At 52.5% G+C, this 15,219-nt stretch overlaps 1 protein-coding gene across 7 annotated transcripts in view; it reads right to left on the minus strand.

Moving 5' to 3' along the window:
• Positions 1-9,126: 9,126 nt before the first annotated feature.
• Positions 9,127-15,219, minus strand: part of IL1R2 (interleukin 1 receptor type 2) — a 32,755-nt gene continuing 26,662 nt past the window's right edge. For 5 of the 7 annotated variants that reach the window (XM_023764262.1, XM_023764264.1, XM_023764266.1 and 2 more), the window contains 4 exons: positions 14,356-14,512; positions 12,756-12,891; positions 11,346-11,488; positions 9,525-10,005 (listed from right to left, as the gene is read on the minus strand). In XM_023764262.1, the coding sequence (XP_023620030.1) occupies positions 9,557-10,005; positions 11,346-11,488; positions 12,756-12,891; positions 14,356-14,512 (885 nt within the window). In that variant the 3' untranslated portion in view covers positions 9,525-9,556. The other 2 variants (XM_023764267.1, XM_023764268.1) reach the window with 2 other exon arrangements.

The following is a 15,219-nucleotide window of genomic DNA, read 5'->3' on the forward strand; positions in this document are numbered from 1 at the left end:
CCAGGGACTCCCTCTCACCCCCGACTCCACTGGCTCCCCAGGGCGTGTGCCTGTCAGGTCCAACATTGAGAGGCTGGCTGAGGGCTGCGGCATCCGTAGGCTTTCTGATGGCGGGTCCTGCAGCTCTCCCCACCACTACAGTAGGCAGTCATGGAGCACCAGGGCGTCTCACACTGAGTGGGCCAAAAGCTAGAAAGATGAATGAACAGGGCCCACGTGCACCAGAAGCTAGAAAGACAAGTGGATGGAAAAAAGCCCTCTCCTTCCTACCTCTGTGAGACTTCAGGCTTGAGCAGGAAGAGGGGATGGTCGTTGAGATGGAGTCTGTAGTTCTCCCAAGCCAGGGCACATGATAAACTTCTTTCCTGTTGCACCAGCACCTGTCTCACTCGTTTGGCTTTCCTTGCAGCAGTTTTTGAACCTGTGTTTCAGTTACAGTTTTTGGTGACTCGGATGGGACAGCATGGGTCTTGGCAAGTCCCAGAAGGCCTAGGCTGGTCCCAGATGACTATTTTCCTAGTAGCAGGGAGACCAGGAGAAGTGGAACCCCGAAGGAAAAGGGGAAGACCCATGAAGCACCAATCAACGTACCTATTGCAAAGAGGAAGGCCATTGAAGAAAGGACTGCCCAGAACTCAAAAAGAAAAGGAAAAGGAGTAGAAGCTGTTGCTGAGAAATGTTAGAAATAAACGATGAATCTGATGAAGAACAAGAAGGCCCAGGGCCTCCCTCTTCACCTCCCAACCTATTACTATTTCCCCACAGGAGTCCCGGTATAAGTGACTGTGGGGAACGATCTAGTTCCCTTCCTTGTAGATACAGCAGCTACATACTCAGTGCTGAATACAAAACTAATCAAGAAAAGGTCAGCTGTACTGTCAGTTACTGGAATGACCAAACAATTACAAAAACAGGCATTCCTTCAACCTCTAGAATGCCAGCTTTGGGATCAAAAACTTACACTTTCTTTACATGCGAGACTGCCCCATTCTGTGTTGGTTCAAGATTTACTTTGTAAATTGTAGCATAAATAACTTTTTCCCCTTTATCTCATGTCCCACTGGAACATGACATCCAGCTCCAGGTGCTCCTGACTTGCCAGAAAGACCCAGAGGTGAACGCTTCCCACCTGAGATCTACGAGCAGGTGAGTTGAGCCATTTGGGCTGACAGAACCCCAGATAGGGTGGTTAACATCCAACTTGTAAAAATTAACCTAAAAAGGGGGGGGGCACAAATCCCATGGAAGAAACAATACCTGCTTAAAAAGAAAGCCTTACAGGGAATTCAACCAGTAATGCAGAAATCCTTAAAATGGGAATTAATTTGGCCATGCCAGTCTCCCTACAACACCCCCATTTGCCAGTCAAAAAGCCTCACTCTGATGACTAGTGATTTGTACAGGATCATAAATGACGTTGTTCGGATATTCATCCTGAGGCGCCCAACCTTTAGAATTTGTTGACCACAGTACTCAGGATAGCAAGTGGTTTTCAGTCCAGACTTGACGCGTGCTTTACTTGATTGCTTGTCTACACAATAGGTCTCACTGTGGAAGCCCATCAGCAACACTGTCTCTGGAAATATGAAGCCATCTACCAGCTTTGCTTGTTCGGCAGTGCCATCTTCTAGACACCGCATATGCCACCTTCAGAAGACAACAAGCCTTCTCCCTCACGTAAAGGCTTCCCTCCATTCTTCACCCCTGCTTCCTTTAGTAGATAGCAAGAATCTCTGGACCTGGGGATAGGTGAGACTATGCCCCTTGACAGCAGGAAGAAACTACAGGAGATGAGACCTTCCACCATTAACCATTGTAATTACAAGGGTCCAGAGTTTTGAAGGGGGAGTTTCTTACTGTAGGCAGCCATCAGTCGGAGCTCAGGCCTGACTGGCCACTTCAGAGAGGTGGATCATGCAGGGACTGCACAGAGGCTAAGGGTGTGTTGGCATCTAGGGGTGCTCCCATGGACTCCCACCAGCTCCCTGGGATGTGCAGCACCATCAGGAGGTGGGCTGAGGGCTGTGGCATCTCCAGGCTTCCTGATGGCAGGTCCTACATTACCCCCTGCCCCAATACTGTAGACAGTCAAGGAGCACCGGGGAGTTTCACCCATTGGCCAAGATGGTGCAGGGGGAGGTTTTTATACCAAGCACACCAAAAGCTAGAAAGACGAATGCACAGAGCCTCTATACACTGAACACTAACAAGGTAATTGGGTATAAAAAAACCTTTCCCTCCCTATCCCCATAAAAACCACAACTTGAGCAGAAAGATGAGATGATCTTTGAGATAGGAGTCTGCCATCCTCCCAGGTCACAGCACCTGAATAAACCTCTTTCCTATTGCACCACCCCTGTCTCTGGAGTCTGGCTTTCATCGTGGCAGGCAGCTGAACCCACATGCTGGTTACAGAAGAGGCATTTGAATAGAACCCTAAAGTATAAGTAGGGTTTGGAGAGGAAGAAAAGCATGCAGAAAGTCAGTTGCAGGAAAGCCAATCCCATCTTTTTAGTGCATAAGTCATTCATTCATTCACTTATTGATCACTTACTATGTCCCAGGGTGTAAGGACCTCCTCTTTTTGAATGGCTTTGAACAGCTGCTGGACAATTTGGCTTTTGTACAAATATCCTTGGCAGACAGAGTGAGACCACATCACACCAGAAGCGAAGGCTTGGGCAGAGGCCTGTCCTGCTTTCTGGGTTTGGACTCCTTGGAGACAGCCCATTGATACTCAGACTTTGACCAGAGCCCCCTACCCACCTGTTCTCTATCCCAGGAATAAATTCTTGATGAAGAATTGGACAGTTACAGAAGTTGCAGGACAGCTGCTACAAAGAACCAGAAAGTGCTCATTTTTAAAAGGTACTTGTTTCCCTCTCCTGGCGTTTCCTTCTATTCAGATGCTCCTGAACCCTCACCCAGGGCGCCCCGGGGGAGCTGGTGCTGCAGGGCTGGGTCTGCACTCTGAGCCCCAGCAGCCTCTGTGGCCCCACCTCCCTTCCGCCCCTGAGGCTCCGCTGTGGCACTGCCGACCTTTGTGCAGGTTTTCGTGGCAACACTGGCCTGGCCAATCGCTCCAGAGCCAGGGAATCGCGTATGGCCCAGTTCGAGCAGCGCTGTGAGAACCGGTCTCCACACCTGGGACTTTTCAAAGGGGCATGTGAGGGGCAGACACAGCCCCTCTCCTGACAGAAAGCCTCTCTCCGGGACTGAGCAGGAAGGAATTGTGGAGGAGAAAACTCAGACTTAACTTTAACATTTTGAGGTGTGTTTTTTTAATATTTGAACTTACAAGGGCAGAAAATTTAATCTTTAAACTTGAATGTTTCCTTAGAAACATTTCTGGTAATGGGAAGGAGTTTAAACCACTGTGGACTACAGTGTTCTTTCACATGTTTTGGATATTGCAGGGCTCGGGGCGCGAGGTAACTGCTTTCGCATTGACATGCAGCGCTGACCTCACTGCGGACGGAAGGACGGACGGACAGACAGGCAGCTGTGTGGTGGCTGCTTGGCCACAGGGCAGTGCTTGATGAAGGGCATTTGAGATTCTCCTGGAAAAGTCAGGTTAGGCGCATCCCTCCTCTGCTGGCCTTACTTTGGGCCGTTTACTTCCCTTGCAGAACGAGGATGAGCTGTGTCAGACAGGCTGGGCATGACTGCGTTCGCCAGGTGTTCCTGGCATTTTGGCACCGGGCCTTGCTGACTCTGGAGGGCCAGTGCCTAGAACAGCCGTGGGCAAACTACGGCCGGCTGGCCAGATCCGTCCCGTTTGAAATGAATAAAACTAAAAAAAAAAAGCCCGTACCCTTTTATGTAATGATGTTTACTTTGAATTTATATGAGTTCACACAAACACTCCATCCATGCTTTTGTTCCGGCCCTCCGGTCCAGTTTAAGAACCCACTGTGGCCCTCGAGTCAAAAAGTTTGCCCACCCCTGGCCTAGAACAAGCTTCTCAAAGGCAAAGCCCCCATCCGAGCCCACCCTCAGCCACCTCCACCTGGGCTCCCACACTCCTCGCCGCCCTCCACCTGCCCCTGTGCCCCAGCCTGTGAAATCATCCATCATCCACACTCGCCCACCTGAGCCTCTTCCCTACCTGTCCCTTCCTGCCTGGAAACCACAACCAAGGTCACGCTCCCCCGCCCTGCTCCTCCTCCCCCTCACCCCCCGCCCCCACATACACACACACTGCCTCCCAGCCACTGGGGCTTCCCCAGGCGGCAGCTTCTCCTGGGAACTGTGAGTGACAAACCATCTCTTCAGTGACAGTCACCTCCTGACCTGTTGGCCTCACGCACCTGAGTAATAATAAAATCTACATCTTCAGTCATGTGGGACAGGAAATAGGGTGAATTTTCAACCTTGAGGATAGCATGGCTTTGCATCTCATTTAATTCCCACACTGGGTCCTCTGGGGGCTAATCCACACTGCCCCCCGCCAGACATGCATGTGTGTGGCCCACATGTGTGTGCACGTGTGGGGGGGCGCTGCCCCTCTCCATCTCTCCGCTGCTGCCTGGAGCCCCGCAGGCCAAGAGAACAAACGTGGGGAATCCTGCAGGGAGAGGGACACCTGGGTCCCGTTTCCCTGCTTAGTCCCCTGCAGAGGCCCCATTAGAGCCCCTCTTGTGCCCTCACAGATTCCAGACCCCCCCGGGAGCCGGGCCTCAGCAGCCAGGCTGCACACCCCCAGCAGTCATTGCTCTGCTCCCTCCCCTCCCCCTTCCAGGCCTCCTCCCAGCAGGACCAGCTGCTCTCCAGCGGGGTTCTGGGGCTGGCACTGGAGGGCCTGCTGTGCACATCGAAGCCACACTCCCCATGACGTGACATTCCCACTAAGCGAGCCTGTTTCCTCATCTCAGGAATGTGGGTTACAGTATTCACCTGATGCATTTTTTTGAGGATTAAATTGAGTAAAACATCAAATTTTCCCATTGTAGATGCTTAAATGTTGGTTTCCTCCTCTTCACTCTCGCTTTTCCCTCCCACATCGAAGGCTTCCTCCCCGCTGGCCCCGGCTGACTGAGCAGCTCCTGACCCTGAGGCCGCGGCCTGGCCTCCGAGGCTGGGACTGTCGCCAGGCTGTTCCTGGAGGAGCAGCCGCCCTCGGGGCTCCTGTGCAGGAGGCTGTGTTCGCTTCACTTTGCTTCGCCTGAGGAACATGGGGAGGCGGTTCCTGCCGACGGGGCTGCACCCGTGCGTGTCTGCCTGACCTGTGGGCCACGGAGGAGGAGATGTGCGTGTACAGGGAGGCTCCTAGCTCCACGGGTGACCCAGGCTGTAGCCCAGGGTGGCAGCTGGACTGCTTGTCCTCTGGACACCCCAGGACAGTGCCCTCTGTGGGGGACAGTGCTCATTTGGTGGCCAGTGACAGCAACAAAGAGCCCTGAAGAGACGGCATGGGTGGGATGACAAGCACAGAAAACAACAACAAAAACCCGAGCCCGCCCGTGTCTGAGAGCAACGCGGGAGCCGTGGAACTAACCAGCACGCGTGTGGCAGCTGGGGCAGGAGCAGGACACAGAAGAGCCCACTGATGCCCAGATGCCAGCACGTCTGGGAACACAACTTATCTCTCCGCTCAGCAGACACTTCTAAGTCCCCACCAGGCAGGCGGCCGGGCAGCGTGCTGGATGCGGGCCCATCAGGAGCGGGAATGCGCCTCCCTGAGGGCTTGCAGTCCGTGTACCCGCTTTGAAATCCCGTATATTCCCGTAGCCTCTGAAACACCCGAGGCATCAAGGCCATTTGTTAGGCATGAGTTCCCGTGGGCACCTGGTCCCGCGGCACTGCGCCTCGGCGCGTGGCGGGGAGGTGCTGTCTGATTGCTCGGTTTCCTGCCGGCAGTGCTGCAGCGAGGCTGCCACTTACTGCCCGCACCCCCAGTTTGCGCCCTGTGTGAACTCTCCCTTAGAGAGCTGGCCCAATGGCACCCACACCGAGCTGGGCGCGGCACGGCGAGAGGAGCCGCCTGTCTCTGTTTGTGTGTTTGACGAGGACTCAGGTGTGCAGAATTGGATTCGTCAGAATTCTTGGTTCGAGACACGCACTCTTCATTGGTGCTTGCGTGGCCTTTTTCTTAATCTGTTTGGTGATCAGCAATAATAAGCCATAGCCAACCTGAGATCTAGACCTTGATAAACTTGTATCTTCTTAACCCACCCCACCCTGCCCCACCTGCCACTGGCTGCGCTCACTGCCTGCGCCTGTGTTTCTCACTCTCCTGCTTTGTTGACACATAGACAGTTTAAACACTTCAAGTCATACATGTGACCTTTAAATATACACACACGCATCTATATAGAGTTAAGTGTAGTTTTATCATTTGTGCTCTTCGATAGACATATATAGTCACGTGTATGTATATAGTACATGTAAATCTGTGTATGTGTATATGTTATACATGTAAATGTGTGTACGTACTAGTATATATGTTGTACATGCATATGTGTGTATAAATGTTGTACCTGCACATGTGTGTAGATATTGTACCTGCACTCGTGTACTATGTGTATGTGTTGAACCTGCACATGTATGTGTGTTGTACCTGTACATGTGTGTTGGTGTTGTACATGTACACGTGTGTGTATAGATGTACGTGTATGTGTGTGCATGTATATGTGTTATACATGCGTGTATGTTAAACATGTGTACATGCATAGAGGGAGTGAGAGAGTTTAGAGTCAGTTGTTTGTCACTTGATATAAAAGAGGGTCATGCTATAAATAAATGTTCTGGGACTTCCTGTCTATGTAGGAATATACCGCTAAGATCCAGCCTGGTATTGCATGTGGCTTAGTCTGTTCATTCTCACCACTGGACCAGACTCCACTGTGCTATTCCACCTCGGTTCACGTACCCCTTCTCTTGTCTGGTGGGAATTTGGTTTCTTTCTATGTTCGCTTTCCCCTGTGTATTATGGAACATTTTAAACATGTTCAAAAATAAAGAGAATGGCCCAGGGAGCCCTGCACTCATCATCAGTGTTGGCACCTGGCCAACTTACTTCATCGACACTCCCGCCAGCACTGGATGATTCTGAAATGAATCTCAGCGATCAGCCATAAATATTCCCGTGTGCCTCTTAGAAAGAGAACTCTGCTTTCCAAATGTAGCCCCCCAACATCTCATGTGCCCCCTGCTACGATCACAAATCCAGTGTCCAGATTCCCCAGTGTCTCCACGCTGTCCAGCAGTATGACCTGCCCTTGCGAGCCTGGCAGCAGGAGATGCTAGGGGTGCAGTCAGGCATCTAGAAAGCCACTGGCTGTTCTCGTCTGGCTGCATCAGCTTGTTTTCTGGGTCGCCGCTGAAGCTGACAAAATCTGAAGTTGGGGAACTCCGAAGAGCACTGGAGGAGGAGTCCAGGAAGGGAGAGGGGTAAAGCCATGAGGCCCCGACCTGAGCCAGCAGATCCAGGAAGGGCAGAAGCACCAGACCTACTGCCTGAATGTCCTCACCTATGGTTCCTTCTGGAGGTGTTTCCCCGTCCTGCCCAGTTTTAACTCCTAGTTCGATGCCAAAGGCCTCTCCACCCCTTCTATTCTCTCCTCCCTCCTTACATGAGGGAGAGCTGACCTGTGCATTGGCCAGTTTCTATGGTGCGAGTACTCCCACCTTGGCCGATTTTAAGCCTCCAACATCCTATCCCTGAACAGATTTGGGAGAAATGCCAGCCACACTGGCTCTTGCAAGAGGTGCAAGCTGGGCCCAGCACCCCATGGCGTGGCACAGATCGCCTTTTCACTCCCCAGGACCTAATGAGAAGTGATCACCGGGTGTGAGAGTGACCGCTCCGAGGTGGCCTGGTGCACCTCTGCCCGCTCGGCAGTGCGAGTGCTTCGCACCCAGGGCTGCTTTCATCCACGATCTGGTTACTGTGAAACAGGTCATTTTCCATGGCTCTGTCATGTGTTTCTCCTGCATGTTTCTTACTCATGTTCTTTCATTATTAGGATTATGATGTTTTTCTTTAAAGTGTGAATAACTCTATATGCTATAGTTTAATTCCTTGAATTTGGCTGACAATTTTCTTTGCCTTTTGTTTTTATTATTTCATCAACAGAAATTGTAGCAACATCAAGCCTGTCAGCCTTCACTCTGGAGATTCTGTTACTGAGAGTGAGCCCAAGAGGATGTGTCCTGTTTTCATTGTCCTACAGCATGTGGCAGGCATGACTCTAGGTGCTGGGGACACAGCCATGGCCCAAGCAACACCTCTGCCCTCATGGAGCCCTCGTTCCAATGGGGAGAGCAGACAAATTAAGCAAGCAAGCACATAATAAAAGGTCTGGTGAGGATAAGAGCTATGACATAAAGCACAGTGAGGGGGAAGGGAGTGTAAAGAGGTGCCATTTAGAAGGGCCTCTGGGAAGGTCACCTCGGAACAGACTTGAACGGGTGAAGGCGTGAGTCATGCTAATTTTCCTGCAATTTGATTTTTAAAAATAATCTCACTGGCCCAGGACCAGTGGCTCAGTTGGTTGGAGTGCCATCCTGTACACCAAAAAGTTGCAGGTTCAATCCCTGATCAGGGCACATACGGGAGGCAACCCATCAATGTTTCTCCTCACACATCGATGCCTCTCTCACCCTCTCTCTCTCCCTCTTTCTCTCTCTCTCTCTCTCTCTCTCTCTCTCTCTCTCTCACACACACACACACACACACACACCAATAGGAACCTTTTCTTGTGTGAGGATTTTTTTTAAAAAAAGATAACCTAATTGGAAATATTTTGGCATATGATATAAGAGGCTCTGATTATTTTTTCTACAATGTATGCACTTACCTCAATATCCCTTCCTTTCTCTTTATTTTTAGAACTCGGTTTAAGGTTGGGCCTACTTCTCAGTTCACTAATGTGTTTTAACGTGTATTTTTCTGATAGTCTACTCTATCTTAATTGCTCTTTTTTGGATCATCCTTTTGAAAAAATCACCAATTTGTGTTTTAGCATGTCTGAGCTATCCTTCCCAGTCTCGAAATGAAATTCCATCTCCCCAAAGAGGCAAACTCCGCTTAACCATCTTTGTATGTGTGACATCCCCCAGAGAGCAGAGCCAGAGAGACTTTTAATATATTTTTGTTAAGTGATGACTAAATGAATTTCAAACTCATTTTGACATTTTTAATGCTTTTCAGGTCTAAGGGTACCTCACTCTTTTAAATGGGTCACGCGTGACAGGGACTCACCTGACCCACACTGCTCCTGCCATTCAGTTTAATGTAATAAGCTTTACATGAACGCTCGGTCCTTTTCTACAGCCACTGGGAGCACACAGACAGAGCCGCTGGCGTCAGTCAGACTTTCATTTGTATGTGAGTCATTTTACTTCCTTTATTTTGCTTGAATAGGATTGAACATCTTGATGACCAGTCTTCAATGTCGTCAGGCCGTATGCTTTTCCAGTTCTGTGTCTGTGCCGTCTGCGCATCCATATTCCCCCCAAAACCAAGAAGACCAGCGAAAGGGGGGCCAGCGCAATCCCCCAGGAGAACGTGGCGGCTGTGGGAAGAAAGGTCAGGTCAGGGTCAAACGTTCTCTCACCAGATGGGACAGTGCGTGCGGGTTTGGGGGCAGAGAGCCACGGAGGTGGGTCTTCCCATAAATGTGCACTGAGTTTCAGAATGTGTGTCCCGGGCACCAGGACCAGGGGCATTGGAGGGTGACCTCTGTGGCGTCATGGAAACCAGCAAAGGGGAGCAGCACTTCATCCGAGAGAAGCGGCAGAGCGAGGGTCTGCCTCGGCCTCCCCACTGGGCGGTATGCAGCGAGCTGTCGCGTGGGTAGGCCTCAGCTCGCAACCGTGACGAGGCCGGGTTAGCTCTGCCCTTTCCCAATGAGCATGGATGTCGTGAGGATTCAATACAGTCGCAAAGGAAAGAAAACAAACTGTGAAAAGAGAAGTTTAGGTGTGGAGATCGTTGCTTGGATGCAGCTGCTTTATGTCCTACTCCTTGGCCTCTGTGTGTTATGAAAACATAGGAAGAGACTGAAGAAAAGTTAACGAGGAAACACAAGAACATGAGTGCTGTCAGACACATTGACGAAGAGGCCAGAATTCCACGTGTGTCTATCATACCGTCTATCATAGTCTGTCTAGGCATCCAGCAGCCAACACAATTTCAGACTATTTTCTCCAGGTGATTCTTACGCCCTAAAACCCAACAAGGCTTTAAGTGAGTGATGCTTCCATCTGCTGAGCGGCCATTCGAAGGCACCTGTGTGTCCCTGCGGTCAGTCATGGCCAGCTCAGCAAGAGAGGCTCTCATTACAGAATGGTTAGAGGTTCCCACCATCAGGCTGGACAACCACAGTTCCTTTGGGTCATGAATCTGAGCCCTAGCAGTGGGCTCCGCTCTCTGTGGGACCTCCATTTCCAAGTCTAAACAGCCCCCAGCCCCTGTGGAAACGAGCTGGACTTCAGCTTTTGCATACGCTTCAGTATGAAGAGGCTGCGCAGGTGCCCCCCCTCGGCCCTCCCCGGGGTTCCTGGGGGAGCCCAGGGACCTGTATGTCACCGAGCAGCTCCGTGAGCAAGGCTGGTGGCTTTCCTTTTGGAAAAGATTGTGTGGAGATGTCTTCTCGGCCCTGAGACCTGGCCCAGCCCTCAGCTTTCCCATAACAGTCTGTCTGCACTGCCCGGGCGGGGCCTGGAGCGGCTGTGTCCCTGCACATGCCCAGAGGTGTGATGATGGCCTCTGGGGCCAACTCTGGCTGGTCCCTCGTCATCTTCCGGGGCTGCCGACAGACCGCCGGGCGGTCTCCTTCCTGCTCAGCTAAACTAAGAAGGCAGGGTTTTCTCTCTTCTTTTAAAATGTCCTTATGTGGGCACTGGGTTGATTTGCCTTTCACTCTATTTCCTATTCACTGATGACTTTAACCCTAAAGCTGCCTCGAGCCCTGGGATCTACCAGTCCTGGCTCTTGGGGGTAAGGTTTCTCAGCTTGGGGGTAAAGAACGTACCCCCTTTTCAAGGGGTCACAAGGGACAGCTGGTCCTGCTGAGCCACGCAGATCCACAAGAGGACACAGGTTTCCTAGGGTTTATCACAGAACCATTTTATCTCTTTTCCAAAAATCTGCTTGCTATTTACATTTTTATTTGACTATAATCTCCTAAAGCCAGCCTCCACCCTACAGAAAAAATTGTAAAATATTAGAGATTTGTTCTAATTCCTGGAAACTTCCTACGCTTGTTCCAATATTAGAGATTTGCTCAACTAACAGGAAGCCCAAGGGACTTGCTAAGTGATTCTGGAGAACTGGCAGCCTTGCCCAGCACCCAGAGAACATTCCACACGCTTCCCGTCCGGGCGCCCGGAATACGTACCTTCTTTGACTGTGGTATGCAGCATCTGAAAACTCAGTGTGTTGTGAACAACACATTTAAAATCCGTGGTCAGATCCTCTCTGATGACTGGATCAAAAATCAGGGGCACTTCAATGTAGTTCGCGTCGTTTTCTGAGTATTCCCTGCGTGAGAAAGCGTTTGCTCAGGTGGGCGGTCAGGTCGGCCTGGCCTTACACACAGACACCCAAACATGCCCAACAAGAAGGCCCATGGTGCCTGCATTGATTTCAAGGTTAAGACAGTTAGGAGCACTGGCCATTCTACTAGTATTTGTTACTAATTTGGGAGGATTTCTAAGTGGCTTCTGAAGGTAGGAGTGACACTGACGATGTGGCGATGCTGGTCACTGTGACAGGACACTTGTTACAAGGAGAGGTCACGGGAGCCAGCTTATTTTGAATAATGGGAATTTCATCTTTTACGGCCCTCAATGAACAAGGAGCTAGGAGTGGAGCTAGACATGTCTCATTTTGGGAAACTTCACTGTATCACCAACAAATCATTTGCATATTGAAGGGCAGGGAGTTTCCAGAAATCCAGTTTTCAACAGTGTCCCCTCCTCTCATCTCCACTGCCAGCTCTCACTCTGGAAACTCAAGTTCAGAGTGGAGGAATGTTAGTTTCGCAATGAGGACTTGCAAACAATTGTGCTAACCACACATTATTTTCTCCGCTCAATTGCACCCGGAAAGACTTTTTTGATAGGTCTTTCAAAAATTGGGCAATGGGAAGTTCAGGCTGCTTCAGGGACTGACCCTACAGTTTCCAAAGTCTGTGCTTTATGACTGGAACATCGCATGGTTTCCCTCCCTCACATAAAGGTTCCCATTTACAAGATCTGATTGTTCTACTTTCAAAGGGAGAAACCCCTTCCGAGGTGACTGCTTCTGAGAACAGAACTCTTTCTCACTTTGAATATTAGCCTCCCTTAGACTGCGGCAGCCAGCGTGCCCTGGGACACAGGGCTCTCGGATGCTGTGGCTAAGTTTCAGAATTTTTTAAGGGTTCGTGAAAATGTCTGACACTCAGGTTGCAGAATGGGGAATAGAAATATATTAACTCCAAGTATTTTTAATTGCAAAAATCAAGAAACAAGCATTTTATTAAACAGCTAGAAAATGCAACCTCAGTGACAAGCAGTTGGCTGCAACTCAGCTCTTATGTAGAAAGTTTGCTTCTCAAGAACAGATGGTAATTCTGAGCAAACTCAATTTTTAAAATTCTAAAAATCCAATGGTTCATACTAGCAAAAGTATCTTTAATATAGCATGTGTGCCCTGTTGAGAGGTTGGACATGGCATTGTCTCTTTAAAAATGGGGAAAGCTGATGGAGGGCTCACGAAGCTCGCCCGCCCGAAGGCCCTGAGGGGCACACCCTCTCCCACTCACAGGCGCGGCCCCTCGCGCACGCGGCCGGCCTGGTAGGCGGCGTCGATGCTGGTGGCGTTGGCCATCCACCACAGCAGGGTGGTCGAGTGCGCGCCGCCTCCCAGGAACACCTTGCACGGGACGGTCAGCCTCGAGCCTGTGGACAGCGGACACGCAGACACGTGAGAAGGAGCCGGACGCAGGGTGAGCCCCGCTCCTCGCGCACCCAGATCCGAGCGGGACCCTCCCGTCTCCGCAAACACCAGCCCACTCCTTTCTTAGAAGGAAACCGCTCCCTGGAGGAGTCCCTTCACGTGGGCACAGCACCGGTGTTACCCAGTGTCTCCGGTCCCTCCCCGGCCTCGGCCGAGACACCCAGAGGCAGGCGCTTCCCAAGGCCACTGGCTCCTGCGAGCCGCCTTCGCTCCCACCCACGCGGCTTGGCCCCGATCCAGTGGACACGTGCCCTTCCCTGCCGCGCTAGCTGCGAGTCACGTTTTCAGTTGCCAAAGGAGAGAAGGGGGGGGGACACATCCTTCCCGTTTGCTTTTCCCTCGTGGGCGCTAGGACACCTCAGGCTCCCACGCAGCCTTTCTCCCCCCTCCTCCCCAGGGGACCCGAGACTCCTCCGCCCAGAGCCCTCCCAGAAGGGCGGGAAGCTCAGCCCCGGGCCGGGGCCACCAGCTCTCCCAGGCCCCAGACTAGATCAGATCAGCCTGTTCAGTATAGTCCCCGCCCAAGCATGGCAGGACATACGGAGCTCCGGAATCCGTCTTGCGAGAGAGAAAGATATCCAATCAGAGACCAGGCAAAGGAGGGGAGTGGAGTGGAGTGGAGAGGAGGGGAGAGGAGAGGAGAGGGGTGGAGTGGAGAGGGGGGGAGAGGAGAGGAGAGGAGAAGCCGGAGTTTAAGGAACGAGCATAGCCTACAAATGCTGTACAGAAACCAACACAGAACGGCCGGGCCTCGGACACAGGCGGGCCGAGCCCCAGCCTGGCCTTTCTCAAGCCACCGTGACCCCCGCAGCTTTTCCTGCTGGAAATGGGAGAAATAAGCAGTAACACCTCGTGGGAGCCCCACTGGGCACACCGTTGTTCAGTAAGGAAGTGAGGGCTGGCCCAGACAGCCTGCGCCAAAGGGGGTGCAAAAGGGACCATCCTGCCCATCATTGCCATCACCCCACCAGCTGGCCAGCAATTCTGGCCACAAGAAACGGTCCACGAGGGGCCACAGGGGCCGGTCAGCCTCGTTGTACAGATGGAGCCCTAGGGGGTGTGAGCGGCAGCCGGCGGTGGCGTGACTGGTTTCTAGGGCAGGTCCTGGTCTGGGAGGGTGTCACCCCCCCCCCAGCTACAACTGCTGCCCGAATGCCCCACGTCTTCGGTTTAGATCCTCTTAGGTGGGGTTTTCATGAAGCACAGTCCACCTGTTTTAAACACGCCGTTTCTAATCACACTGGCACGCGAGTTGCCCTCACATTTGTTATTTCAGCCTCTCATCCTGGGTGCCAGCCCCCCCCCCAACACACACACACACACCCCGTGTGCTGCACACCGAGGGCAGGCGCGGGTGCGGCCGGGCCCAGAGCCGGGGCCGCAGGCAGCCGGCCCCCAGGCCTTACCCAGGGACGCCGAGATGGTCTGGTGCGGGGACAGCATCACGGGCACCGTCTCCACTTCTTTCCCTGCGAGGGACGCAGAAAGGAGGTCAGTTAGGGCTTCGTCCAGCGGGTCAAGCCGTCGCCTAGCCAGGGGCCGGCTCTCCCAGTGTGGCCGTGCCTTTCAGAGAGAGAGAGGAGACTGGAAGGAGCCCCGCACACATCCCCTCACCGCCTTCCTTCTGGGGCAAACACTGGCCGTTCCCCTCCCCGGCTTCCTGGACGAATCCTTTCTCTGAATAAACCCCTGACAGCAACGCGCACACTGTCCCCAGGATAGGTCTGCCCAGAGTCCATTTGCCTAAATGTCTCCCCCCTGCACCCGGCCCACCAGCTCCCTGCGGAGCCCTGAAGCCCCTCTGGGAGAGGAAGAGGCAGGGCCATGTGACGCTAAGCCGCGTGGGGGGAGCTCACGCTGCCCACGGGGACTTGCTGAGGAGATAATCCCTTTGGGGGCGAAGGTGGTCTCCTAGGAGTCAGAGCCCAGCTCCCCAAGAGGCAGGACTCACAGCAGCTTGAGGAAACTGGTCACTCGCCCCTCCCGCCCCACTCGCTCCATCCCGGCTTCTTCCCCGGAGAGAACCTGAAGCCTGACCGCGCCGTCCCCCCTACACACACACACACACACACACACCACACACACACACACACACACCACACACACACACACCACACACACACACACACACACACACACACACACACACACGCAGGGCGCGGGGAGGCGGGGCGGGCAGACAGAGCTGGGGCCTTGATGCACCCTGGGTCTAACTTGGGTCGCACAGCATCTCCGGGGCGGGGCTGTGAAACACACTGCTCCGCTCCCCG

Source organism: Myotis lucifugus, unplaced genomic scaffold (genome assembly GCF_000147115.1).
Source record: "Myotis lucifugus unplaced genomic scaffold, Myoluc2.0 scaffold_325, whole genome shotgun sequence".
Taxonomy (NCBI): Eukaryota; Metazoa; Chordata; class Mammalia; order Chiroptera; family Vespertilionidae; genus Myotis; species Myotis lucifugus.